General features: G+C 55.1%; 10 protein-coding genes across 10 annotated transcripts; 4 read left to right on the forward strand and 6 right to left on the reverse strand.

The window, feature by feature from the left end:
* Window positions 1-300: 300 nt before the first annotated feature.
* Window positions 301-2,935, forward strand: N657DRAFT_577973 (Sec1-like protein; the record flags this gene model as incomplete). Its single annotated transcript, XM_062789284.1, has 9 exons — window positions 301-340; window positions 408-547; window positions 627-700; window positions 757-1,142; window positions 1,200-1,213; window positions 1,270-1,509; window positions 1,560-1,710; window positions 1,771-2,215; window positions 2,269-2,935. The coding sequence occupies 9 exons, from the start codon at window positions 301-303 to the stop codon at window positions 2,933-2,935; spliced, it is 2,157 nt and encodes a 718-aa protein (XP_062645199.1).
* Window positions 2,936-5,173: 2,238 nt separating this feature from the next.
* On the forward strand, window positions 5,174-7,940 carry N657DRAFT_578001 (chitin synthase I; the record flags this gene model as incomplete). The annotated part of the gene is made up of 3 exons (XM_062789288.1): window positions 5,174-5,329; window positions 5,392-7,157; window positions 7,220-7,940. 3 exons carry the CDS (start codon window positions 5,174-5,176, stop codon window positions 7,938-7,940), a joined length of 2,643 nt encoding a protein of 880 aa, XP_062645200.1.
* A 734-nt stretch (window positions 7,941-8,674) lies between these two features.
* On the reverse strand, window positions 8,675-10,584 carry N657DRAFT_128862 (S-adenosyl-L-methionine-dependent methyltransferase). The gene is made up of 10 exons (XM_062785860.1): window positions 10,412-10,584; window positions 10,301-10,330; window positions 10,105-10,210; window positions 10,000-10,041; window positions 9,815-9,916; window positions 9,700-9,743; window positions 9,603-9,640; window positions 9,406-9,546; window positions 8,898-9,317; window positions 8,675-8,824 (listed from the first exon to the last, which is right to left on the reverse strand). Exons 1-10 carry the CDS (start codon window positions 10,457-10,459, stop codon window positions 8,722-8,724), a joined length of 1,074 nt encoding a protein of 357 aa, XP_062645201.1. The 5' UTR covers window positions 10,460-10,584; the 3' UTR covers window positions 8,675-8,721.
* Window positions 10,585-11,381: 797 nt separating this feature from the next.
* Window positions 11,382-13,369, forward strand: N657DRAFT_648266 (S-adenosyl-L-methionine-dependent methyltransferase). Its single transcript, XM_062793486.1, has 2 exons — window positions 11,382-12,672; window positions 12,752-13,369. The coding sequence occupies exons 1-2, from the start codon at window positions 11,805-11,807 to the stop codon at window positions 13,072-13,074; spliced, it is 1,191 nt and encodes a 396-aa protein (XP_062645202.1). The 5' UTR covers window positions 11,382-11,804; the 3' UTR covers window positions 13,075-13,369.
* Window positions 13,370-13,507: 138 nt separating this feature from the next.
* On the forward strand, window positions 13,508-15,376 carry N657DRAFT_648267 (Actin2-like protein). Its single transcript, XM_062793487.1, has 4 exons — window positions 13,508-14,104; window positions 14,176-14,631; window positions 14,729-15,043; window positions 15,113-15,376. Exons 1-4 carry the CDS (start codon window positions 13,796-13,798, stop codon window positions 15,173-15,175), a joined length of 1,143 nt encoding a protein of 380 aa, XP_062645203.1. The 5' UTR covers window positions 13,508-13,795; the 3' UTR covers window positions 15,176-15,376.
* Window positions 15,377-16,505: 1,129 nt separating this feature from the next.
* On the reverse strand, window positions 16,506-16,952 carry N657DRAFT_657980 (uncharacterized protein; the record flags this gene model as incomplete). The annotated part of the gene is made up of 1 exon (XM_062794848.1): window positions 16,506-16,952. One exon carries the CDS (start codon window positions 16,950-16,952, stop codon window positions 16,506-16,508), a length of 447 nt encoding a protein of 148 aa, XP_062645204.1.
* Window positions 16,953-19,831: 2,879 nt separating this feature from the next.
* N657DRAFT_130512 (uncharacterized protein) lies at window positions 19,832-20,677 on the reverse strand. Its single transcript, XM_062785864.1, has one exon. The coding sequence runs from the start codon at window positions 20,574-20,576 to the stop codon at window positions 20,025-20,027; it is 552 nt and encodes a 183-aa protein (XP_062645205.1). The 5' UTR covers window positions 20,577-20,677; the 3' UTR covers window positions 19,832-20,024.
* A 168-nt stretch (window positions 20,678-20,845) lies between these two features.
* N657DRAFT_540453 (uncharacterized protein) lies at window positions 20,846-21,357 on the reverse strand (the record flags this gene model as incomplete). Its single annotated transcript, XM_062787818.1, has 2 exons — window positions 20,846-20,903; window positions 21,194-21,357. Coding segments are annotated over 2 exons (222 nt in total), but the record flags the coding sequence as incomplete, so codon positions are not given.
* Window positions 21,358-21,415: 58 nt separating this feature from the next.
* N657DRAFT_129640 (uncharacterized protein) lies at window positions 21,416-22,362 on the reverse strand. The gene has a single exon (XM_062785863.1). It carries the CDS (start codon window positions 21,999-22,001, stop codon window positions 21,462-21,464), a length of 540 nt encoding a protein of 179 aa, XP_062645207.1. The 5' UTR covers window positions 22,002-22,362; the 3' UTR covers window positions 21,416-21,461.
* N657DRAFT_601573 (homoserine kinase) lies at window positions 22,341-24,253 on the reverse strand. The gene is made up of 3 exons (XM_062790106.1): window positions 23,490-24,253; window positions 23,131-23,429; window positions 22,341-23,066 (listed from the first exon to the last, which is right to left on the reverse strand). The coding sequence occupies exons 1-3, from the start codon at window positions 23,920-23,922 to the stop codon at window positions 22,725-22,727; spliced, it is 1,074 nt and encodes a 357-aa protein (XP_062645208.1). The 5' UTR covers window positions 23,923-24,253; the 3' UTR covers window positions 22,341-22,724.
* Window positions 24,254-24,289: the final 36 nt, after the last annotated feature.

Raw genomic sequence — 24,289 nt, forward strand, 5'->3', positions numbered from 1 at the left:
GACAATGAATGCCTGTGGGGAAGCTTCGAACATGTGGCCGAAGTTGGAACACATGAAGATCTGAAGGCTCGCGAATCCAAAACGGACGCTCTCGAACTGTTTCTACCAAGCGAGCCAAAGCATAACGAATCGCCCCCAATTACTTCCTAGTCGGCGGTTCACGAAGCGACAATTGCCAACGCCAATGCCCAGCGATCGCCCTTAAACAGCAATTACATCCCGCAGCTCCGAAGCTTGCGCATCCGGACTGAGAACGAGCAGTTCCCGACAGCGAACAAGTCAAGCAACCAGGTACCCACCATGGCGGCGCGGGGGGCTTCTCTGCGGGAGAAGCAGATTCGTATGCGCTTTGGAACACTTCGTCCGTCTCGCCATTTGCCTGTGGACTAACCCATCCTCAATGCCAGTCTCGATCAAGAAGATGCTCAACCTGAACGAACCGCTGGAGTCAGACGAGAATGATGACACCCACTCCAATGGATTGTCGGTGTCGGCCGCACCCATATCGAAGGACGGGACGCCTATCTGGAAGCTTCTCGTGTTTGACGTGAGCAACTCCACTGGAACTCGCCTAAAAAATGTCGGGCGGCATGAGGCATTGATTAAGCTGACTCGGGATCGTACAGGACCTTGGTCGCGATGTGATTAGTCCGGTGCTCCAGGTGTCAGACCTCCGGTCGATGGGAGTGACAATGCATATGTAAGCTTCTCGCTGCTACTCCTCGCTGTCCCGGCACTCGGTTCTGACTTGCCAAGGCATATCGCGTCCCACAGAGCCGCCATCCCCGATGTCCCTGCGATATATCTGGTCGAGCCGACCCCCGCAAACTTACAAGCAATTACAAACGATCTTCAGAAGGGGCTGTACAGCTCAGCCCACCTGAATTTCCTCTCCTCCATACCGCGACCCCTTTTGGAGGACTTTGCTGCGCAGACAGCCGCCGCAGGGACGTCAGAACAGATCGCACAAGTCTACGACCAGTATCTCAACTTCATCGTCACTGAGCCTGATCTCTTCAGTCTGGGAATGCAGAAGGACCATACCTACTGGGCGTTGAACAGCGCAAAGACAAAAGACGAAGAGCTGGATCGTGTGATAGACCGGATCGTCAGTGGCCTGTTCAGTGTCGTAGTGACATCAGGTATGGCCTCGGCTTCTTGATCAACGCGATGACCAGCCCGAGACTAACAGTATATAGGAGTGATACCCATTGTATGTTCACTTCGGCCGGCTTACTTACGCCATGAGCTAACATACAACCCCCTTAGATTCGCTCCCCTAGGGGTGCTGCGGCCGAGATGATTGCACAAAAGCTCGACCGCAAGCTCCGCGATCATGTCGTCAACTCCAAGGACAATCTCTTCTCTTCACAAGCCCGAGCCACCCCTTCTGCTGGCGGAACCCCAACATCGAGACCTGTCCTCATAATTCTTGACCGCAATGTTGATTTGATACCCATGCTCTCTCATTCCTGGACATACCAGAGCCTATGTTTTGACATTTTCAAGGTGAGCCGCGTCCTCGGCGTGTGAAACATCGACGCTAAGCCCAGTCACAGTCCGAGTTGAACCGCATCACCATTGAGACGCCCGTCGATTCCAGCAACCCAGCGAAAGGGATGACGAAAAAGACGTATGATCTCGCCGCCAATGACTTTTTCTGGGCCAAGAATGCGTGCTTGCCATTTCCGCAGGTTGCTGAAGATATCGGTAAGGCCATATTCGCTCAACTCTCTATCTTACCGTGTAATTTTGGCGCTGACTTGGGAGTAGATGCGGAGCTCACTAAGTACAAGGAGGAGGCAGAAGCAATCACAAAGAAGACTGGTGTCAGCAACTTCGAGGACCTTCAAAATGACACAAGTATCAGTGCGCAGCACCTCAAGGCGGCAATAACCCTCCTCCCAGAGCTTCGGGAAAGGAAAGCCGTGCTGGATATGCACATGAACATTCTCGCTGCGGTTCTGGGCGAAATTCAGAACCGGCAGCTGGACAACTACTTCCAACTCGAGGAGAACGTCATGAAGCAGACCAAGGCGCAGATGCTGGAGCTGATCAAGACGGACGATAAGGGCCAGCCCGCGGATAAGCTGCGCCTGTTCATCATCTGGTTCCTCAGCACAGAGCAGGATGTATCGAAGCAAGAATGGGCGCAGTTTGAGGAGGCTTTGGAAGCGGCGGGATGTGATAAGACATGTCTGGCATACATCCGACAGTAAGATAAACTGCGCTCCACCTCCTGCGGATAGTCTACTAATTGCTTAACAGGGTCCGGGCAACAACGAAAATGACGCAGCTCACTACTACCGCCAGCCAGGGGTCAGCAAGCCAGCAGCAGTCGAGCTCCTCGGATCTCTTCAACCGCTTCTCGGCCATCTCGACGCGGCTCACAGACCGACTCAAGGAGACGGGGGTCCCCACGAACGCATTGACAGCCAACGTCGCTTCGCTGCTTGGCGGAATCAAGAACTTCCTGCCGGTCGACAGGGATCTGACCGTGACCAAGATCACCGAATCCATCATGGATCCCTCGAGCGCAAGCTCGTCGGCCATTGCCAAGACGGAGCACTACCTCTACTTTGACCCGCGGAGCCCTAACGCACGCGGCACGATGCCCCCGCCGTCTGCGCTCCGGGCTGCGGGTGGTGGGGCAGGCACGGCGCCGGGTGGACTCCCTGGCTCCGGTCTCGTCGGCGAGCGGGCTGCCGGCACCGGGGCCAGCTTCGGCCAGCGAAGGCAGGGGTTTTCCGAGGCGATGGTGTTTATGGTTGGGGGCGGGTCCATGGACGAGTACGGGAACCTGCAGGAGTGGGCGGCGCGGGCGGCGGCGGGGGATCGGGGGAAGAGGAGGGTCATTTATGGCGCCAGCGAGCTGGTTAATGCGGGGGTGTTTATCAGGGAGGAGCTGAATAGGCTTGGGAGGGAGATGGCTTGATGGGGAGTTGGGTCTGGGCTGGGTTGTAGACTCCGGATAGAGTGTAGTTATCATATGGAGCCAAGGGGCATGGTTTAAAGAGTTCCGAATTTTGCAGCTATGGACGATGGCTGTCGGTAAAACAGGGCGAGACCTGAGCCGGCCTTCCGTGGCTGCAGCCAAGAGCTGGATACTCGACTGCCTTGCACATGTACGACCTTTATTACAAGCAAGAGAAGCTTCGCATTTTCTGTACCCAGAAACTGAGATCCAGCCTTGTCGTTGCTATCCTACTGCAGTAGCGGCATAATACTTAGTAAGGCCGCCGTTCTCAGGACAGGTTTATGTTATCAACGCGAAAAGGGCTATCCGGAGAGCCGTCCGGACTCCGACAAGGGGTAGAGTGGGCTGCGTGGGCCCTGTGGCTTGTACGGTAGTTGTCGACGCTAGTATGGATTCAACAATAGAAAGCTGCAACTAGAAATTGATCAAGGCCACCGGAGCGAACGATCACAACGCCACAGTAGAGTTAGGAATGCGATCTCTTGATTTTCATGTTCGTTTATAAGGTAAGGTATAGGGTGATTAGGCCAATAGACCGTGAATGACGAGGTAGATTGCCGGCAGAGACACATTTTGTCAAACCCTGTTGGCGGCAGTCGGTAACTAGTTGGTTTATTGTACATACCTACTGCAGCGCCTCGGGGCTTAGCTCTGGAAAGGCGAACTTTGTTACGGATACAGTGTAACCCAGCCGCGTCAGGTAAGGCGATTGTGGGGTCATGAGCGCAGCGAGCAAGCGTTTCGTGGCTTCCGGGGCGCACAGCCTCATCCCATCCCAACCACCAATTCACGCTACCAGTAAGGACCATGCTTAAGTTTTTCCCAGCTCCCTTTGACATCGGGAGAGGGAATTGTTGAAACAAAGAAATTCCCCCCCCACTGCCACTCTTCCTTTTTCTTCTTGAATCCTTCATGAGGAGCCGCACTACGAGTAAGGGTTCGTCTGCGAAAGAAAGGGTGCAAACTCGGACATCGACATCGAACGGCAACGACGGACAGGCTTATGGTCGTGTTAGGTACTCCAGGTACCGCCCCCTTCTCACAACCACGGGACCCAATCAGCTGGCGCACCAGCGGCGGAACGTCACCAATACCCAATCGGGCGCTGAAACAACACACGACCCGCCTGATATCTCCCGGCAAGCAGAGTCCCTTCATTCGCCAGCCCCTCAACCATCCCTGTCTGCCGTTTAAGCTTTGAACTCCTGGTTCCAAAATCATCACCCTGAAACCTGCGACTTTGCCCTCAGGTTAAACCCGCTGCGCACAGCGCTTGTGACCTCCCTCAAACCCGCTGCAAAGTGCCGGACCCAACCGATCAACCGAGAGCCGCAACAAAGCCCGGCGCATTCCTGCGGTGCAGATGCTTGTATAATAAAATTTACAACAAACAGGTATAACGCCGGAGGAGCAGAGGGCCGCGCGCCTCATACACAGCCAACCGATCGACACCCATACCTCTCGGATTCACGGGGCGGCCGCGCGGCTGCGGCGAGGGGGGCAGACAAACCTCGGATTCAGCGGCGAATTGATACAATCCACACCCGCCTATCGACCGTCTTGCATTCCGACACCGGGACGGGTCCCTGGCATTTTGACATCTGAGACGCGTATCTGTCCGAATTGAGAGGCACCAACCAAGCATTTGCAGGTTGCCTTTGCATTACTTTGGAGATACCTCCATTAGTTGCCCGGTCCGCTGTTTTTCAGTCAAGCTCGCCGTGAGCGATTGGCAACAATGTCATATAATCGGTTAGGCAAGTGGTCATTCCTCTCCTTCATGCGACCCCTCCATTCCTTTCACACGCTCGCGGTAGTGGGATACCACCTCTCACGCTCCCACCCTCGACCCGTATCACACATTCCTTCCACCTAAGCGGCCGGTTCCTCTGGGGCCTTGTCCCTTATTCCTTCTGCCCGCGGCCTGGAACCGATTCGTGCGAGCTGTGCTTGTGCCGCAACTACTTCTTTGCCTGGCGCATGGGAGCGAGCTCGGTACCCAGCCCAACAACAGTCGTGTGAGCTGTATCAGGATTATTGGCACAGGGTGTTTTGCCCTTGACACGTCGCTGGCCATAGCGCGTTGGCCCTCATCTCGAAGGGTCTCAGTCCGCTGACCCAGGAACACTGTTGCTGGAGACGGATTAGCTAACATCGTCTCACGATGCAGACGACGACTATTACGAGAGCCACCCCATGGACACCCGGGTGCATAGGACGCCATCTCCGGCGCATCCACTCCAGCACGGGTACCACTTGGAGGACAACCCGTACGGTCACTCGCCCTTGGACATTCCTACTGCAGGCCCCGGGAGATACAGCCCCGGCGACTCATTACACATGCAGACCGCAGTGAGTTCGCGCTCAGTTCGCGGGAGGTTGCGCCGGGATCGAAGCTGACGGACACCTCACAGCAATCCGTTGACAACCTTGGGAGCTACTCGGTTGATCCCGAGGCGCATCACGATGCCTACTACAACCAACCTTACGAGCCGCATCCTAGCCATGGTTACGATCAGACAATGACGCCGTACGATCAGACGACGACGCCCTTCTACGACGACGACAACCGGCCGATGTTGACACATACCGACTCGCAAGTTGGCGCAAGTGATCCGTTTCATGACAACCCGCAGCCAAAGACAAACAACCAGCCGATCAAGAGGTGGAAGACCGTGAAACAAGTCCTGCTGTACCGCGGGAACTTGGTGCTGGACTGCCCAATCCCCCCGAAACTGTTGAATCAGCTGCCTCACGGCGAGCGTGATGAGTTCACGCACATGCGCTACTCGGCGGCGACATGCGATCCCTCCGAGTTCTACGAGAACAACTTCACTCTCAGGCAGAAGCTTTTTAGCAAGCCACGGCACACCGAGCTGTTCATCGTCGTCACCATGTACAACGAAGACGAGATTTTGTTCGCGCGCACCATGATAGGTGTATTCAAGAACATCGAGTATATGTGCAAGCGGACCGAGAGCAAGACGTGGGGCAAGGATGCCTGGAAGAAGATCGTCGTTTGCGTCGTCAGCGATGGTCGTGCCAAGATCAACCCCCGGACCAGGGCGCTTCTGGCTGGTATGGGCGTCTACCAGGAGGGCATTGCCAAGCAGCAGGTCAACGGCAAGGATGTCACGGCTCACATTTACGAGTATACCACCCAGGTCGGTATGACCATCAAGAACGACGTCGTCCAGCTTATCCCCAAGCAGCAGCCCGTGCAGATGCTTTTCTGCCTGAAAGAAAAGAACCAGAAGAAGATCAACTCGCACCGCTGGTTCTTCCAAGCGTTTGGCCGCGTCCTGGACCCAAACATCTGCGTGCTGATCGACGCCGGTACCAAGCCGGGCGGCAGCTCCATATACCACCTGTGGAAGGCATTCGACCTGGAGCCCATGTGCGCCGGCGCGTGCGGTGAAATCAAGGCCATGTTGGGCACGGGCGGCAAGAACCTTGTCAACCCGCTGGTAGCGACGCAGAACTTTGAGTACAAGATGAGCAACATTCTGGACAAGCCCCTCGAGTCGGCCTTTGGCTTCATCTCGGTCTTGCCCGGTGCCTTCTCGGCCTACCGGTACGTGGCGTTGCAGAACGACAAGAACGGTCAGGGCCCGTTGGAGAAGTACTTTGCCGGCGAGAAGCTGCACGGCGGCGACGCCGGCATTTTCACGGCCAACATGTACCTCGCCGAGGATCGTATCTTGTGTTTTGAGCTCGTCACCAAGCGCAACTGCCACTGGATCCTGCAGTACGTCAAGTCGGCTACGGGCGAGACCGACGTCCCGGACACAGTCACCGAGCTGATTCTCCAGCGTCGTCGCTGGCTCAACGGTTCCTTCTTCGCTGCCATCTACGCCATTGTTCATTTCCACCAGTTCTTCCGTTCCGACCATTCCATCCTGCGCAAGTTTGCCTTCTTTATCGAGTTCATCTTCAACACGGTCAACATGATCTTCTCCTGGTTTGCTATTGGCAACTTCTTCTTGGTGTTTAAGATCCTGACGACTAGCTTGGGCGACGATAATCTGCTGGGCAACGTTGGGAGAATCCTTAGCGTGGTCTTCACCTGGTTGTACGGCATGTCGCTCATGACCTGCTTTGTTCTGTCGATGGGTAATCGGCCGGCTGGATCAGGGCCATACTACATGGCCATGGTTATCTTTTGGGCGATTCTCTTCATGTGAGCCGGTCCAACTTAGTCACTCGTATAGAGGGTAAATTGTATACTGACTCCCTTCCCAGCTACCTCATGTTCGCGGCCATCTACATCGCCGTCGTCGCCATCCAAACCGACCTCAGCACCAATGGCTTCAGCGTCGACTCGCTCTTCAAAAACAAGGTCTTCTACACCCTCATCGTCTCGGTCATGTCCACCTACGGCATCTGGCTCGTCGCTTCCCTGCTCATGTTCGACCCCTGGCACATGTTCACCTCGCTCATCCAGTACATGCTGCTTTCGCCGACCTACACCAACGTGCTCAACGTCTACGCCTTTTGCAACACGCACGACATCTCGTGGGGCACCAAGGGCGACGACAAGCCCGACAAGCTGCCCTCGGTCAACACCAAGGACGGCCAGGGCAAGACGGACCTGCCGGACGAGGGGGACCTGAACTCGCAGTACGAGAAGGAGCTACAGGTGTTTGGGCGCAAGCCCGTCAAGGAAGTCAAGCCGCCCACGCCGAGCCAGCTCGAGGAGAAGCAGATGGACTATTACCGCGGCGTCCGGACCGTCGTCGTGCTCGTCTGGATGATTATGAATTTTGCCCTGTGCGCCGTCGTCTTGTCGACCGCCGGCGTCGACAGGCTCGTCCCCGAAAACGGCCAGACCGAGGAGCAGATCAAGAGCGATCGCGCCAATGTCTATCTGAGCGTCGTGCTCTGGTCGGTCGCGGCGTTGTCGGCGTTCAAGTTTATCGGGGCGGTGTGGTTCTTGGTGGTGAGAATGTTTAGGGGGGTGTAGAGGGGGGAAGTTGTGGGAATGGGCAGGTGGGCTGGGATTTTGGGTGGTTCGGGGTTGTTTTGTTTCATCCTGCTTGCTGGTTGGAAAATCGTTTCTTCGGATTTACGCCCCCTTTATTCTCTGCTTGAGCACTCATACCCAGCGGCGGGTGGATTGGGTTGTAGGGGTTTTGATGATTCATGCCTTCGTCTCACTTTGTTTTATTTTTTCTCTTTGATTCCCAGGTTCGTCCTTCTCATGATGCCATGATGTCCGGTTCCTCTCTTCGAGTAGTTAACTGGTGTGGTGCTATTGGACATTCCTATAGAACAAGCTGTGTGCCTATATGTAGAAAATTATACCCTTCATCACGCACAGTACTGGCTTGGGGTTAAGCGGTTTGCATATCTAAGTTGATTTCTCAAGACCCGGGACTCATACCTATGGAGAGTAGAAATGACTTGGTTCGTGAATGGAGTTGGAAGATGCGGTACTAGTTCCCGTGCCCTTTTAGATTCAGGACTGAGCCTTGTTAGTTGTTCTAGTTGTCTATATCCGTGTTATGCCTAAGCAATGGGGATTTGATGAATAAAATGAGCATCGGGTTCATACAAACAGTGACAGAGGCATGTTTCTTTATCTTTCACCCACAGGTTATTACTTGCCAGAATCACCCCAACTCCCAATCCCAAGTTCTTGTATGCGCTGAGCACAACATGCCGCAGGAACGGAACACACAGACCGAACCTGCCCAACGACTCGACTCCCTAACGCCTGGCTGACATCCAAATCTCACACTTCTTCATTCATCATGCTGCTGCGGTGCCTCGTTTTTAGCCTCACTGACTGGCGGCGCCTCCTCCTCGCTCGATGGCCCGCCCGGTTTCCGCCCGTAGACGACATAGCTTTTCAACAGAACGTCAGCGAAAAGGGAGTGTTCATTAACCTAAAGAAGAAGAAGACGAAGAGAAAACTCACTAAGGCCAGTAGGAATGAACATTCCTATTCTTAATCTCCTTCCTCACATTCACCAAAAAAACCTCGACCTCCTCGGGACTCCACCTCAACGCTTTCGAAAACAGCCTCGTGACCATACCGCTGAGGCCGTACAGCAGATTCTCCATCTCGAACGCGCCAATCAGCTTCAGGCGCTGGTCCTTGGGCCACGGGTTGCATGGCAGCTTGTAGACGACCTCGGTCACGTCCTCGAAGCCGCGCTCATCGAACCAGCCCCGCCAGCGCGTCGGGTCGTCGATGGGCGTGCCAAAAATCTGGGTCGAGTCGTAGATGGCGTCCGAAAATTGCCGCATTGGGCTGTCGTCGGGTAGCGTGCCGTCGTCGCACCGCAGCAGGCCCGTCACGCACTGGAACTCGACCCAGCCGCCGGGCTTGAGGTGTCTATAAATGAATGTGGCGGTGGGTCAGCGCGGGGGGTGTATTGCAGTTTTATTAGTGGTGGATTCAAGGGAGTGGTGGTATCCCCTACTCGTAGACCTGATCTATCAACCTTGGCCAGTTCCGAACGGCAAGAATGAGGTCGCGCGCAAAGATGAAGTCGAATGAGTTCTCCTTCCATGCCCAGTCTTGCTCAATGTCGTCGAGCTCGAAGCGGCAGTTTGGAGGCACCCTGGAGCACTGTGTGAGTTCCCAGTCTTGGTTGGTCATGGTTGACAGAGCGCTTACCATTCCGACTGTGTCGGCGCAATGTCAACTCCCAGCACCTGACACACCCAGTTAGATCAGATAGCCACAAGGCCAAGGCATGGACAGTTGTTCGCACATCGGCAGACGGATACATATCAGCAATGTCCATCGACCATATGCCTGGGATATATGTTGTCAGTTGTTGAGCCAGGTTGTGGAGTTCCCGCAGTCCGCGCAAGCGACCACTTTACCTGTTCCGCACCCCAGATCTAATATTTTCTGCGGATTCTCCCCGATCGGCGCGAGGAACCGTTTCTTATTGAGAAGTGCATAATATTTCGCATGGCACATATCTGTCCATCACGTCAGCGCCATTCTCGAGAGGTCCAGGCGCTGTAGGTCTTGGGCGTGAAAGGAAATACCGCGGATAACTAACCGATCCTGTCCAATTCCGAATCATCCATCGGCATCCCATACTCTAGCCCATGTGTTAGCCACACCTGGCCCACAAGAACGCTCACTTGAGGGGAGCAACACATACCTTCCTTGCCGTACACGGCATATACCCGCCCGTCCTCCACCTTTCCCCGGAGCACCGAGGACGTAATCGAGGTCAAGGAAGTCCCCGAGCTGGCCACCTCAGCGCCCTGTTTCACGCCGCCAATGTGTCTCAGCAATGCCCGATATTCTCCTGATAAGATTCCCGCAAAAGAGAGGCAGAGAACAGAGACACACACCTCGTCGCTGTTGCTGTTATTGTCCCATCGCTAATCACGTTTCGGTCAGTCCAGTCAGTTCCCACCATGGATGTGTGAGTGAGAACGAGATGGTCGCGTGTGAAAGCTCACCTCGTCTGCCTCAATGAAGTTCCTTGATGGTGATTGCGGATCCGCCATGGCGGGCTTCTGGTTTGTTCCGAGGGCAGGCACACGGCAATGATCCCCTGGAGTACTCCGTTGAAAGTCGATGGGGTGATCAGGCGAGCTTGAGACGAAGAAAACACTGTTGAGACTTTGAATTGACGGAGGGTCGGGCTGCTCCTTTTTCGACTGGCGAGAAACCACACGAACGATCGACCTTCCGCTTCTTGGCAGAACCTGGGGTAGGATAGGGTGACTAAATTGGTACTAGGCTCTTCCCGTTCCGCTCATAAGCCGCCCAGAAGCCACGCGCGGGTACAGGTGTGGTACCCCATTGGCAGTTTGGTACGCCTCCCCCTCGTCTGTTTTTCAACCTCCCTGTAGGCGGCAGCTTTTCCCACGGCCGCGCACGCGCTGTTGATGAGAAGTCGGCGAGAGGGTCCTAGCACTGAGACATGTTCTGTGAGGCGGTGCTGCCTGCCAGCCATTCTGGTTTGCTGGGAGTAAACCAACGTTAGTGGCCCTTCGGAGGAGAGCAGAAGGAAAGTTGCCACTCCGGCCGGTAGGATCAAGCCCGGCGCCTCTGCCGAGGGGCACAGATGCACTGAATGCTGATTCGAGCCTTGAGGAGTTTTGCAGGCCGATTGCTGTCCGGCTGCGGATATTGCATGAGGTCGTACCGCATGAAAATGGCTGGCAGAGCCGACTCGCTGGGATTGCTCTTTGCGTCCGGTTATGGCCTCCTTCAGCCTCTTGCTTTCGTAGTTTTTTCTCTTCCTCGCAAGACCGCCCAAAATATGTGACCAGTGGCTGCGTGAGATGAAAATCCCTAGAGCGCTCTACCCCTCGGCTGGGCGTACATAGACGTACATTGCGCTACTGTAGACCGATGGTTTCAACCTGCGGTTGGTGGGCTTCTGGCTCGTCTGTGTAAAGTCCGGACCCGCCCAAACGAACCGGCTGTTCTGCCGGACTTCCGTGATATGGATGGAGAAGGGCCCATCCACCCGTTTCCCACCGTCAAAGGCGAAGACTCGAGAGTCAGAACAGCAGCTCGACTGCCCGAACCTGACACGGACGAGCGGACCGGGGCCTCGGAACCACGCTCGTAGTACACCAATATGTTGTTCGTCAGATGGGGGTGGTGCCCCCACGAGCTCTTGATCTCTTGGCCGTACTGGCCATCACCGAGTGCCGGGCCGACCATCGTCAGGAGGATGGGGATTCCTGATATGGGATTGAAGTCCTGGTCAGGTTTAGCTGCCTGAGCCCTACAGGTTCTTCTCCGCTTTCTACCCCTCTCAATCCACGTTGCCGAGAGTCAGAGAGCGACATTCCCTCTCCCCCTACCTCATTTTGATACTCAGTTGACGTTCCCAGCATGGAGGACACAAGCGCAGCACTCAGGGCCGCCGAGGAGCTCGTCGAGGCTCTCAAGAGCCATCCGAGGGCGTCGCACGCCGAGCACCTGGCCTTGCTCGAGCGCGTCGACAGCGTCCGCGCGCTCCTCGAAACACCGTACGATGTTATCGAGAGGCAGCAGGAGGTCATGAGCACGGCCGGTGCCATGTACACGCTGATTATGACGGGCGCCATCAAGAAGGTCCCGGACGAGGGCACCATCACGGCCAAGGAGCTCGCGGCCGAGACGAACATGGACGTATCGGCGATTCAGCGCCTGATGCGCGTGTCCGTTGTTGCCGGCTTCTTCACCGAGACGGCGCCCGACACGTACGCGCACAGCGCTCTCTCGCGGGCGTATCAGCTCGATGCGCAGGGCCCGTTTTTCGTCCTCATCATGGAATTCAACAAGATGTACATGACGCTCCCCGACTACTTCAAGACACACCGGCCCGAGGATCTGTACGACTTGAGGAAGTCGCCCTTCTGCTTTAGCGTCGGCAAGGAGGGGAAGACGTATTATGAGGCGATCGACGAGATCCCTGAGCACCGCGGCATCTGGGACCAATGCCTCCAGATCATTGAGAAGAACATGCCCATTTCGGGCATGTTCCCGTGGGAATCGCTAAAGGAGAATGTGGAGAAGGAGCCGGAGCGGCCGTTTTTCGTCGATGTCGCCGGCGGTCGGGGCCAGGCTCTGCTGAAGCTCCAGGAGGAGATCCCGGGGGTGTATGGGGGCAAGCTCATCCTCCAGGACTTACCCATTGTCATCGACTCGCTGAAGCCCGAGGAGATTCCCAACATTGAGGCCATCGCGTACGACATCTTCACCCCACAGCCGATAAAGAGTGAGTGCTTCCCGTCCCTGCGTCGCCGCCTTGCTTTAGTTAGTTGGAGAAGGGCCAGCTGACCGTGTCACGGCGAAAGATGCCCATGTCTACTTCATGCGGCGACTGCTGCATGACTTCTACCCCTCGGTATGCATCGACATCCTCAAGAACACCGTCTCAGCCATGGGTCCGGATTCGCGCTTGATTGTGTGCGACATGCTGGTGCCGGAGAAGGTTGAGCCCGGGCGGCTGAAGGAGCTGTACTGGCTGGATCTGAACTTGATGGCCATCACCGGCAAGGAGAAGACTCTTGACGAGTTCAAGCAGATGTTCGATGCCGTGGGCTTGGAGCTAGTCAAGGTCTGGCCATCGGCTATTGGGGCGACGGTGCAGCTCGAGACTCGCCTGAAGCGTTCTTGACCGTGGAAGAAGAATTAGATACAAAGAAAGCTCGGCGGGAGGCCCAAAAGAGAAGACAGTGGAATGGTTGATACAGGCGCCGTCCGGGTGGTCGTATCTTTGGGAAGCGAAAGACTCGCGATCATATTCAAAATAACTCAACCGAGCAGAGCCTAAAGTCTTAGAACGCAGTCTCCCTGGGGGATAGCTGGGTAGAGCTTAGGACCCTGAAGAGCCCAGAGCATCTCCTACACTGTTGGGACGAAATGAGTGGGAGACGGAGCTGTCGCACTTGCTCCTATCAAGTCGCTGCTTGAGGGTAAAGTTTATCGATAAGGTACATTTGGGGCTTCATTATCGCGGCCCGTGCGTCTCGTGCCCCTGATGGCCCCACACCCCAATACCAATGATGCGACATTGTGCCCTGCATCTGAACGCGTCCTGATTTGGAGCTCCTAAACAGCTCCTTGGACAAACAACAAATCGCACAGTCGCCGCTTGATAGAGGAATCGCAAACGTTGCAACATCTGCGCGTCAGTCTTGATAGCCGCTTTTGCAAACACACACTACGAGATCACCGGCCCTAGATCGAATCGAGAAATACGCGAGCTCCTGATTGAACACCCGGGACGCCGCAACGGGGCAGATATTGACCGGCTGGACAATCGACCGCCAATTCTCCGAAGCGCCTCGAGAACTGCATGTTGGGACGATAAATCTCGCTCGACCCTTGAAAGAACGATGGCAGACACGCTGCACAACGCACCCATTGTGCTGGACAACGGGTCCGGCACCATACGGGCTGGTTTCGCTGGCGAGGATGTCCCAAAATGCCACTTTCCCTCGTGGGTAGGGAGGCCGAAACATCTGCGTGTGCTGGCGGGCGCGTTGGAGGGCGAAGTTTTCATCGGCCAGAAGGCAGCCACCGAACTACGCGGGCTGCTAAAGATCCGATACCCGTTGGAACATGGCATTGTCACCGACTGGGACGACATGGAGAAGATCTGGGCCTACGTGTATGATGAAGGGTTAAAGACTCTAAGTGAAGAAGTACCGTCTCTCTCACCTCTCACCTCGGGGAAAAAAAAGGGACCCAAAAAGCAGAGGCTGACTCTCCTCAGCACCCAGTCCTGCTTACTGAACCCCCGCTCAACCCGCGCTCCAACCGCGACACGGCCGCCCAGATCCTATTCGAAACCTTCAACGTACCAGCGCTCTACACGTCCATCCAGGCTGTTTTATCTCTGTACGCCAGCGGCCGGACAACAGGCGTGGTGCTGGACGCAGGCGACGGCGTGTCACACGCCGTGCCGGTATACCAGGGCTTCACGGTGCCCAACAGCATCCGGCGGATCGACGTGGCTGGGCGAGACGTGACCGAGTACCTGCAGACGCTGCTCCGCAAAAGCGGCTACGTCTTCCACACGAGCGCCGAGAAGGAGGTGGTGCGGCTGATAAAGGAGGCCGTCACCTACGTCGCCAAGGACCCGCGCAAAGAGGAGAAGGAATGGGCCGCGGCCAAGCTGGACCAGGGCAAGGTTGCCGAGTACGTGTTGCCAGACGGGAACAAGCTCAAGGTATGCCCGAATTTCTTCTCTTTCTTCTTTTCTGCTCCGGCAAACACCAGATCCGAAAATGCAGACTGACATCTGTCCCCCCTCCCCCTTTGAAAAGATCGGCGCAGAACGGTTCCGCGCGCCAGAGATCCTCTTCGACCCAGAAATTATCGGCCTCGAGTACCCCGGCGTGCACCAAATCGTGGTCGACTCGATCAACCGGACGGACCTCGACCTGCGAAAAGACCTGTACTCGAATATCGTGCTCTCGGGCGGCAGCACCCTCACCAAGGGCTTTGGCGACCGGCTGCTGTCCGAGGTGCAGCGAGTCGCCGTTAAAGACATGAGGATAAAGATATTTGCGCCGCCCGAACGCAAGTACTCGACCTGGATTGGCGGAAGTATTCTTGCTGGGCTGAGCACGTTTAGAAAGGTAGAGTTTGCTCTTGCGCGCCTGTTCCCTTGCTTTTGAGAGCGAATGCTAAGAAAGCCGTGTCAATAGATGTGGGTCAGCATCGATGACTGGCACGAGAACCCGGACATTATCCACACCAAGTTTACATGAGCGCTGCCTATCGGCGGACACTATAATGCCAACTTCGGTCGGCCGTGGCTTTCGATGACGAGTAGAGTGGCCTCATAATGTGCCGCCTCTTATGTGGACGTCTTCTCTGAGAGCAGGCAATCCAAAGACCGTTATCTACGCGGTGCTAGGCGGATCTTTTGGGATGAAATGTGCGTAATTGCGAAGAGAAATAATGGCGGGAGCTACTGCGTCAGTTGTGTGAGGTTGATGGCATTGTGGGCGTCGGCGGTTGGGCTGCTAAGGGCCGTGCAACTGATGAGCTGTATCAGTGGGGCGTGAGAGAAAACGAATGATACCCAGTTTTGATTGATGTATAGACATATCAATCGCCTCATTGTTCATGCCGTCAGCTCGTTGGGTGTGCAACACCGCTGTGCGGCAAGCTAAATACAATTCCACCCTGGTTTGTTTGTTATCGGGAACTTGGGTATCACACCTCATCTTCTTTCACTTTGACCTTCTTGTGTTCTTTCTTTCTTTCCTCTTCCTCTTTGCCGTTTTCTCTCCTCTTCTATTACTTTTTGTCTTTATGTTCTATTTTTTTCTCTATCCATTGTTTTCCTCGATTTCATTGATCTCCATTCATGTCTAGAGCCCTTCCATCTGCCACGCTAACGGACAAATCAGAGCTGGATTGGGTCCTCTTCAGAGGGAAGAAGTTGATGCTGAGTAACGAGGGGCCACAACGACCCGAACCGGCCAAGATCACAGAATGAGCTGTTGAAACTTGAGAGATTGAATAACCAGGATTGCAGTGGGGGGGTATATTGATTTGTACACAAGTCATCAGACCAAGAACCGCAATTCACCAGAGCAGACGCCTGCCAGTCCCGCCGTCATCTCCCGTTCGCCTTGCAGTGATAGACGATGGCAATCAAGTCAGAGCAGAGTCCAAGACTCTGGTTCATGTACTCGATGAGCCTTCAAATCATCGAACCGTCGACACCGAGATTTTCGTTTGTTCTGAGGGCCCAACCAACCCATCCATCCGCCGTCCCATCCTCCAATCCCGCTAAAGAAAACCTTTTTTTAATTCCTTCCATGTCATAACGCACTGTTGAATTGAGCCGCCTCTCCCAGAGGTTTCCCAAAACGCCTTGCTTGCGAGTATCCCATGCCGAGAGAGAAAAGAGAAAAGCCATAAAGTGACCACAAAAGAAAACATGACCGAGAAGAGAAAAGTGAAAGAATCGAGATGTGCACGGCTCATCTCCCACCGCCGACCCCAGCATCCGCTCAGGCTTCTCATCCTCGGCCTCGGCGACCGCGAAACAAGTAAAAGTCGTCCCTCCCCAGTCACGCCGCCGCTTTAATGCCTGATGCTCCTGACGCGATCCCAGAACCCGTTTGAGCCGCTCCGAGAGCTGCCACCGGAGCTAGCCGAGTCGGCGCGCGCCAGTTCCTCGCCATCGACGTCGCTCTTCTTGCTGCTGGTCTCGTGGAATATATTGCCTGCTCCCCCCCTGCCAGCATACCCGAAAATCGCCGTCTTCTCGCGCACCTCGGCGCGCGAATACTCCTCGTCGAAGGACAGCACGGGCCGCTCGCCGGCCGCGTGCGCATTGCCTGCCCCTCCTCGACCCGTGAAGTAGTTTCGGGTGCTGGCCGAGGTGGTGCGGGTCGCTGGCGTGGGGACGCCGCTGGGGGAGGTGGTTGCTGGGGCGCGGAAGAAATTGCCTCTTCCACCTCGTCCTGAATGGGTGAAGGAATTTTGCAGGACCGTGGGGTGCGGCTCGGTGATGGTGTACGAGGTCATCTTGGTGAGGCCCATTGTGATGTCCCAGGTTGTTGGCTGTGTTGGTTTCGGTGTAGGTGTGGTTGTATACGAGGTTCAAGCTGTCAGCTGTGGTGTATGCGTGGAGTGGTGCACTTTGGGGATGTGGTTGGCAAGCAGAGGTTTGAAAGTTCAAGTTGAGTACCGAAAAGTTGAGACGGAAGTTGAAAGATGTTTGTTTGCTGATGTGTGGCACTGGTCGAGCCTTTGTTGAAGAAAATCCAGGAGCAGAAGGGGGTGGACTTATAGGCAAGGATGGACCGTGTAGTGGTGTCAGCCCCCCTTACCTAACGAAGAACGAGATCCATCCAAAGAAAGACGCAACTCAAGCACGAGCTCTGGGCGGGAAGCCGCATGACCACAATATCCTGCGCTAGAATCGTGCAAACGCTTCAACGGGCGCTCTTTGTACATGTACAATCCGCAACCATGGTCACAGGCTCACCAGCCATCGCCAAAGGTACCTGACCTCTGACAAAGCGCCTTGAAGGCAAAATTTGCCAAAAGACGCAACCACGGCGGGCGTCGCCAGCCCCTGACGACAGCACAGCAAAAGGCGGATGGCTCGGCGCAGAGCACCTCAGTTCCCCCGTTGCTAACCTCCTGCCAACGGTCTCCTGGAATGGCGTCAGGTGAGCGCAAGGCCGAGCTCCAACGCTTGCGGGCCAGAAAATTTGACGCCGAGAAGCCAGTCGAGCTTTCCGTTAGCTGATGGAAACTCCAGGGGCAGTCACGCGGGCCGCTAAGGTCTTATTCGTTACGCAATGGCTTGGTCTCGGCGATGTACCCGAACGCTGTGCTACCCAGCCATAGGTACTTTACGCAGTCTAGGCAAGACCCGCTCTGAATGCCAGGGACAGCCTCTCTGGGAATTCGTGCAAACCACTGCACGGCTCGCCAATTGTTCCTGTCCCCATCTGCAGACGACAAGGGTAACTTGGCTTTTCGACCACCTGCGACCCGCTCACGTCACGCCCGGCTTCTGGCTTGTCCGATTCGACAGCTGGACCTGCAGCCGTGACATCGCCATCAGAGGGATGCGGTCGCGCATTGCTGCAAGGCGGGCACCGAGCCTCTAGACTTGGAAGCAAATTTTCAGACCTCGTGAAATGCTGACAGATTCCATCCAAACGCTTCCAACCTCCCAGAAGTTCAAAGTCAAGCACAGCAATGCTTATGGAACCTTTGGCTAGGTGTGGATGTGGCCGAAAACATCAGAATTTTGCGGCTCCGTTCACGTCCGGCAGGGTTGCCGGTCAAGGACCGGTGGCTACACGTACCCCAGATTTTTCAGGGATCATGGGGCTTGCCGTAGCCTTGCCGATTCCCGAGTCGATCATCCCGACCTCGATGATGAGGCTTCCTCATTCTTGCTTTGCGCAACATGCATGCCCTGATTGGGAAACCTGAGGGACGGGAGAATGGCATTGCGACAATTCTTGCTCAATGAGAGCTGAAAGGGGCCATCGGACCTGTTCACGAGTTCGCATCACACGGATTCGGGCGCTTCCCGAGGACCACTCACAGTTTGGGCAGCGGAGGCGCATAATTCCTGTGTCTGAACCGAGCTCTTGGTTCTCATCGGTAGTGGCTTTTTCGGCCTGAGTCCAGCAGGGCGGCACCGCCGAAGACCGAGACTTGACGACGGCCAAGCCGGACAATCGCCTGTTCTGAGACTTCAGTCTTGCTGCTGAGGCATCCGCTGATTCATCTCTACTCCGTACAATGCAGCCCTGGTTTGTTTGTTAGCATGGCGCATGGCAGGCACTGGACATGAATGAGATGAAAACCAAGGCACGGACGTAAGAAAACAAGGAAAAGAGGGAAAATAATGGAATATAAAGACAGAAAGTAAGAGAAGAGGAAAAGAAGGGGGAAAGAAGGGGGGAAGAAGGGGGGAAGAAGGGGGTAAATAACAGAATATACAGAAAGTAAGAGAAGAGGAAAAGAAAGGAAAAATGATAAATTATGAAGACGGCAGAGAATACCATTGCCCCGACAGGTCGTGCCGAGATCACTCAACTCCCCCATCTTTACTGAGGCATTCAAACTCTGTCTCGAAGCCCGCAAGAAAGGAGAAACTGCCCGGGTGGACTTCCATAACCAGTGAAACAGCAGTCCTAAAGTTGACATGGTTAGCCCTTAACATGGTGTCATCAACCAATAACCAATTTGGAGGATTTTTAGTCTATTTCACGCCATTTTTGGTGGAAGCCTCATTCGGAGTGGCCTCACTCCGCTCGACGCACACCGCAAATCAGCGGGATCAGACGTGGCTGACTTGAACGCGCCGTCGTCCAACCTCGACATCCTCATCATCAACCAGAATCTCTTCATGGCCGGCCTCAATTTGCATCACAAGTGTCACTGGGGCATCTTCATGCAAAATCATTTCCGAAATTCTCTTCACCGCCAGAATTCCCGAAACAGTTGTGGGCAACCGACTGCGCACCATGGTGGCGTATGAGATTCTGCGGATGAAATGCTCACATCCGTACAATCGGGTCTCGGTGGTGCAGTTGTTGGTACGGACGTACTTTTACCATTGGATTTTAGTGAACGTGTTACGCGCCTACCCTCGAATTCGCACCCAAATTCGCATCCAACCGCCTAGGGAACAAAGTCAACCTTCAACAAATGTTAAAGATGCACCCCCAAACACTAGGTAGTCAAAGTGGTGATGGGGATGATAGTGATGTCGTCGGCAATGTTGTACCAGGGGGGCTTGGCATGCATTTGACCGGGGGAGTTGACGAGATTACCGTGACTTCAATTCTGGTAGGGATTGCTAACAAATTAAAGTCTCTCTGTATTTGGTTCAAGTCAATGGTCGTGGTTCAAATCAACGTCCCCGACTAGCCCCCTTGGCGGCTAGTTGGATCGGCGATTTAGGAGCCCGGACGAGGAGAGAAGAACGTGGTCACTATGCTACATTAATGGGGTGACAGGGCTAGTCCATAGGGCGACAAGAATGGCGGGAAGTTTGTGTTCGGCCACGTCGACACATACGTCAAAGACCTCAAGGGATACACGATAGAGGCGACAGTGCATGGGCTAACACCCCGGCAAATCGGTGTCAAACGGCCATGGGGCGCGAGTGGGCAAGAGAAAGAAAAGAATAATGAGGAAGAGGAAGAGGAAGAGGAAGAGAAGAAAGAAAGAATATGAGAAGGTCAAAGTGAAAGAAGATGAGGTGTAATACCCAAATTCCGCGCTAACAAACAATTTAGGTTTGAATTGTACAAGGACATATCTGTACGGGAGTCTATCAATCGTCCTGCGAGCCCAACGTCTTCTCCTCTCTGTATTTGGCCTGCGATTCCAATGCACGGCAGCGATGAGCTTCCATTGATGGCCTACGTAGCCAGTAGGTTGTCTTGTCCGGTATCCCGCCGCCCGTCGCCCTCTCCGTCCTGCGACACACCCATCTTGACGTCCATCAGTCACAATGTTCGCCGTTGACGACATGCCCCCTTGTCTCGCACCACCAAACCAAACCGCATAGGTGGTAGCTCCCAGGACGTGCAGGACACAATGCTGAGGTATGCCATTTTCCGCGTAGTTGGTTGTTCTTGGGCTCTGTAGTACTGCGGTGCTACGTTCCATGCGTCTGCTGTTCTCTCACTTGACTTGGGGAGATGAGACACGTTCTGGCATATCGTTACACAGCTTTATTTCCACATCTATGCAAAGAGATATCGACATGAAGCACCTCACAGTCGTATTCCAACTTTCCTCTTCAAAACGCCGACAAAACAGATGCAATCTGGACGTGTCTCCAGCCACCCAGGCGGGCTCTCGCCACCACTCACGTATCCCATGGTGAGTGCCGCCGCGTCCTCCCCCGGAGACTGAATGGTCTATACCCTCCCATCGAGCACGACAGAGCCGAGATATGGCCAGCCGAGCAGCGCCAAACCGAGCGGGAAGTATCTGTTTCAGCATCCCAACAACACCCATTACTATCAGCACTTATTATGTCTCCTTCTGTCTTTAAGACCATTGATTCGAAGGGGAGAAAAACAGGAATAGATAGGGAAGGGGCTATTCCGAGAATGACGATCAAAACACGGCATGCGTTAAGGAAAGGGAAATGGGGAAACACAGTTGGCAAGGTCAGAACATAGTGCAGGAACAGAATGAAAGAAAGAAAGTAAGAAAGAAAGAAAGAAAGAAGAAAGAAGGAAAGAAAGAAAGAAAGAAAGAAAAGAAAGATAACGTACACCGTAGCCTGCTTGACGGATCGTGTGACCAGCCGGCCCCAGTCGGCCGGGGCCGGGTGGCTGGTCACGGGTAGACGCTGGAAGGGGTGTGGCTCGAAGGAGCGGGCGAAGGTGCGCAGGTTGTGCATGATGGAGAAGGGTTGTTGTTGTCGTTGGCGGAGGACGAGGAGGCGCTGATGGCCGGGGAGGGCGGTGCAGACGAGGCGACGGGCGGTTGTTGTTGTTGTGAGGAAGGACATTTCTTTTTGGTTTGTTGACTCCTCAGGTATCAGGAAAGGCAGGATGATGTAGTTTGTTGTTGCGGTTCGTCTGAGGGCTGGTGGTGAAGATGATAAAGGCTGAGTTGAGGCTCTGCCACTCGAGGAGTGTAGGAGGCGGCTGAAATTGAGTTGAGTTTTGTTTGTGTTATTATTACAGCGAAGAGCAGGTGTTGCCGGCTAGTACTGACGTTTGGTGTCTGATTTCTTAGCTGGTGAAGGTGAGGCTGATGACACAGGAGGATAACACGACCAAGTTGGGGCACTGTCACAGTCTTATACAAGACTATGACCATCACCCCAACCGAGAATTTCCGCCATCCTCTTCCTTTCCCTTGTCCAGAGACCCCCGCCGAGCGACCACTCATCAAGCCATACGACAGAAGACCCAACCCAGACCCGGAAAGAGTTCGTCGCCGTCTCCAATGCCTCAACCCTCCGCACAACCCGAACAATTCAGCGGCCGCCAGGACGGCGCAGGAAGGCAATTGTCCATGTATCATGTCGAATTGGCGTAAAAGCGTCCCATACTCCGTACCACACAGCTCCATGGCCGCAGCTTACACGGGCGTGACCAATAAGCGTGGGCGGTTCCTGGAGGGACTCGTCCGACGTTTGCTGAGGTTTGCCGGGAGGTGGAACGATCATCGGACGAACCAACTGGTGTCTCGGGTGGTGCGCGGAGTTCTGGTTACCTTCCTGGTACGTATTGTAAATCCTTTCCGTGGATTGTCGTCCCAAAATTGCTGATCCAAAACAAGGAAAACAAGGTGAGAAACTGAGATGGCTGAAGGGGCAAGCCAATTTCTCAATTGCGTCGAAGAGAAATCAAGGGTTTCCCGGAATAAAGGAACGTTCTCGGGCTGTTGACTTCGCCGTCAAGTACTGCTCTAACGCGTGGTGGCCTGACGTCCCACCTTGTCGGCGCTATCCGCTGCATGTGGGTCCAGAGTTTACTCTGTGGCTCGAGATTAATGCTTGCGTTCCCGACGTGCCTTGCTTCGCTTGTTAGGCGCGGATGGCTGATCCAGATCGATTGGGCCCATTGAGCATACAGGCGGCAACTTGTGGTGATGAGGCCATCCATATAGGAACATTGAACTGGATTCTGGCTTCCAGGTCCATTGTGCGTCAGGGGCTGCTCCATACTGTAATCAGCATTCCCCCTGACAACGGAGATCAACATGACGACCACCAAAAAGAAACCAGCCAAAAAAACGGGTATCACGATTCTATCTATATTCCAACGTCCATTTCCCCCCCGAAAGTGGGACTCATGTCCTGACCACCGTCGTCCCCTCGGCTGGCTCTAGCACCTTCCAGTTGCACACGATCCGGTTCTCCCTGAACTTGGCACCGATGCGCTCGGCGATCTCGGCAAAGTGGCTGGTCGCTAGAGCGAGGATGGTCGGCCCGGCGCCGGACAGACAGACGCCCAGCAGGCCCGGCTGCGTGCCAGGCGTCATGGATTCGACGATCTCGGTCAGCCCAGGGATTAGCGTCTGCCGGTACGGCTGGTGCAGCTTGTCCTGCATGGCCAGGTATATGAGCTCCGGATCGGGCGGCGACTGGCCGAGGGCGACGGGGAGGAGGGCGATTCTTTGGAGGTTGAATGTCTGCGGGGTGCGCCAAGTTAGTCTCTAGCAGTAAGAAAAACAAAAAAAACAAAGGGAAACATACCACGTCCGGCCGAGGATACTGCGCCGGCAATACCTCGCGCGCCTTGGCTGTGGGCACCTCGAACTCCGGGATGATGGCGACGGCCTTGATCTCGGGCGCCCAGGGGAACTTGATGTGGTGGCCGATGCCGTGCGGCGGCTCGGGCGGCCTGACGCCCGTGTCGACACCGCCCGCGGGCGCGGGGAGCACCTCGCTCAAGGGTATCTCCACGCGGGCCACGTCCTCGGGTGCCAGCGGCTTGAGGTAGGTGCCCACGAAGCCGCCAAAGAGCGCCGCGCCCACGTTGTCCGGATGACGCTCTGTTCCACCTGTCAGACATATACATCCAAAATCTGAAAATTTCAGTGATGACGGCTCACCAATCATCAAACAAAAATCAAACAGCCTCTCGGGGGTGAGATGGTGCAGGCCGCCGCACTCCTTGCCCAGCATGACGCCCGCGACGACGGCGGCGCCCGACGACCCGAGACCGCGGCCCAGCGGGATGGGGTTCTTGATGTGCACGTGGGTCTCTAGCGGAAAGCTGCGCTGGTCGTGGCAGCGCAGGACGTACAGGGCGACGCGCGTGATGAGGTTGACCTCCGGGTCGAGGCTGATCTCGTCGGTGCCCTCGCCTTCGCCCGCGTACGTGATGCGGCAGTGCAGCGGCTGGCTCGACTGCGTCTTGGTCCGGTCGATGGTGACGTGCAGCTCCAGGTACATGGACAGCGCCAGGCCGATGACGTCGAAGCCCGGTCCGATGTTGGCGCTTGAGCAGGGGGTTTTGATGATGAAGGACTCGGTTTGCGCCATGTTGATTTATTTACTCGTAATCAGCATCAATTGTCGATGTTTGTTATGTTTCGTCTCGATTTCCCAATCAATTGGTGAAAGAGTGTAGTGGACGCGGTCTTCTGATTCGCTTCGTGCCTGCTGGGTTGTGTTTATGTGTACTTAAAGATGCGACTCCAACTGGAATACTCACTCCGTGACTGCTGATTGTTTTTTCCCTAGAGTCCGGCCACCGATCGCGGAGCGGGGTGGCAGCCCGGTCCACCGGTCAGCAGCCCCGAGCCCCCACAGCGGCTTCAGCCGGGGCGCTGGCCCTTGAGACCGACGCTGAATTGGGCAGGAACATCCCGCGTGACGGAGCATCAACTGGACAAGAAAACCTTCAACA

This window comes from Parathielavia appendiculata, assembly GCF_033297405.1.
Source record: "Parathielavia appendiculata strain CBS 731.68 unplaced genomic scaffold N657scaffold_12, whole genome shotgun sequence".
NCBI classification, from domain to species: domain Eukaryota; kingdom Fungi; phylum Ascomycota; class Sordariomycetes; order Sordariales; family Chaetomiaceae; genus Parathielavia; species Parathielavia appendiculata.

What these genes read in the sequence shown, in the direction of transcription:
- N657DRAFT_128862 (XM_062785860.1), bottom strand. Translation starts at nt 10,459, where the DNA reads ATGGCGGATCCGCAATCACCATCAAGGAACTTCATTGAGGCAGACGAG. An exon ending in ATAACAGCAACAGCGACGAG is followed by an intron (nt 10,211 to 10,300) that starts GTGTGTGTCTCT and finishes GGCGTGAAACAG; the next exon opens with GGCGCTGAGGTGGCCAGCTC. An exon ending in AGATCTGGGGTGCGGAACAG is followed by an intron (nt 9,744 to 9,814) that starts GTAAAGTGGTCG and finishes CATATATCCCAG; the next exon opens with GCATATGGTCGATGGACATT.
- N657DRAFT_130512 (XM_062785864.1), bottom strand. Translation starts at nt 20,576, where the DNA reads ATGGAACGTAGCACCGCAGTACTACAGAGCCCAAGAACAACCAACTAC.
- N657DRAFT_129640 (XM_062785863.1), bottom strand. Translation starts at nt 22,001, where the DNA reads ATGGAGCTGTGTGGTACGGAGTATGGGACGCTTTTACGCCAATTCGAC.
- N657DRAFT_648267 (XM_062793487.1), top strand. Translation starts at nt 13,796, where the DNA reads ATGGCAGACACGCTGCACAACGCACCCATTGTGCTGGACAACGGGTCC. An exon ending in CAGACGGGAACAAGCTCAAG is followed by an intron (nt 14,632 to 14,728) that starts GTATGCCCGAAT and finishes CCCTTTGAAAAG; the next exon opens with ATCGGCGCAGAACGGTTCCG. An exon ending in GGCTGAGCACGTTTAGAAAG is followed by an intron (nt 15,044 to 15,112) that starts GTAGAGTTTGCT and finishes CCGTGTCAATAG; the next exon opens with ATGTGGGTCAGCATCGATGA.
- N657DRAFT_601573 (XM_062790106.1), bottom strand. Translation starts at nt 23,922, where the DNA reads ATGGCGCAAACCGAGTCCTTCATCATCAAAACCCCCTGCTCAAGCGCC. An exon ending in TGATTTTTGTTTGATGATTG is followed by an intron (nt 23,430 to 23,489) that starts GTGAGCCGTCAT and finishes CAGGTGGAACAG; the next exon opens with AGCGTCATCCGGACAACGTG. An exon ending in AGTATCCTCGGCCGGACGTG is followed by an intron (nt 23,067 to 23,130) that starts GTATGTTTCCCT and finishes CGCACCCCGCAG; the next exon opens with ACATTCAACCTCCAAAGAAT.
- N657DRAFT_648266 (XM_062793486.1), top strand. Translation starts at nt 11,805, where the DNA reads ATGGAGGACACAAGCGCAGCACTCAGGGCCGCCGAGGAGCTCGTCGAG. An exon ending in CACCCCACAGCCGATAAAGA is followed by an intron (nt 12,673 to 12,751) that starts GTGAGTGCTTCC and finishes TCACGGCGAAAG; the next exon opens with ATGCCCATGTCTACTTCATG.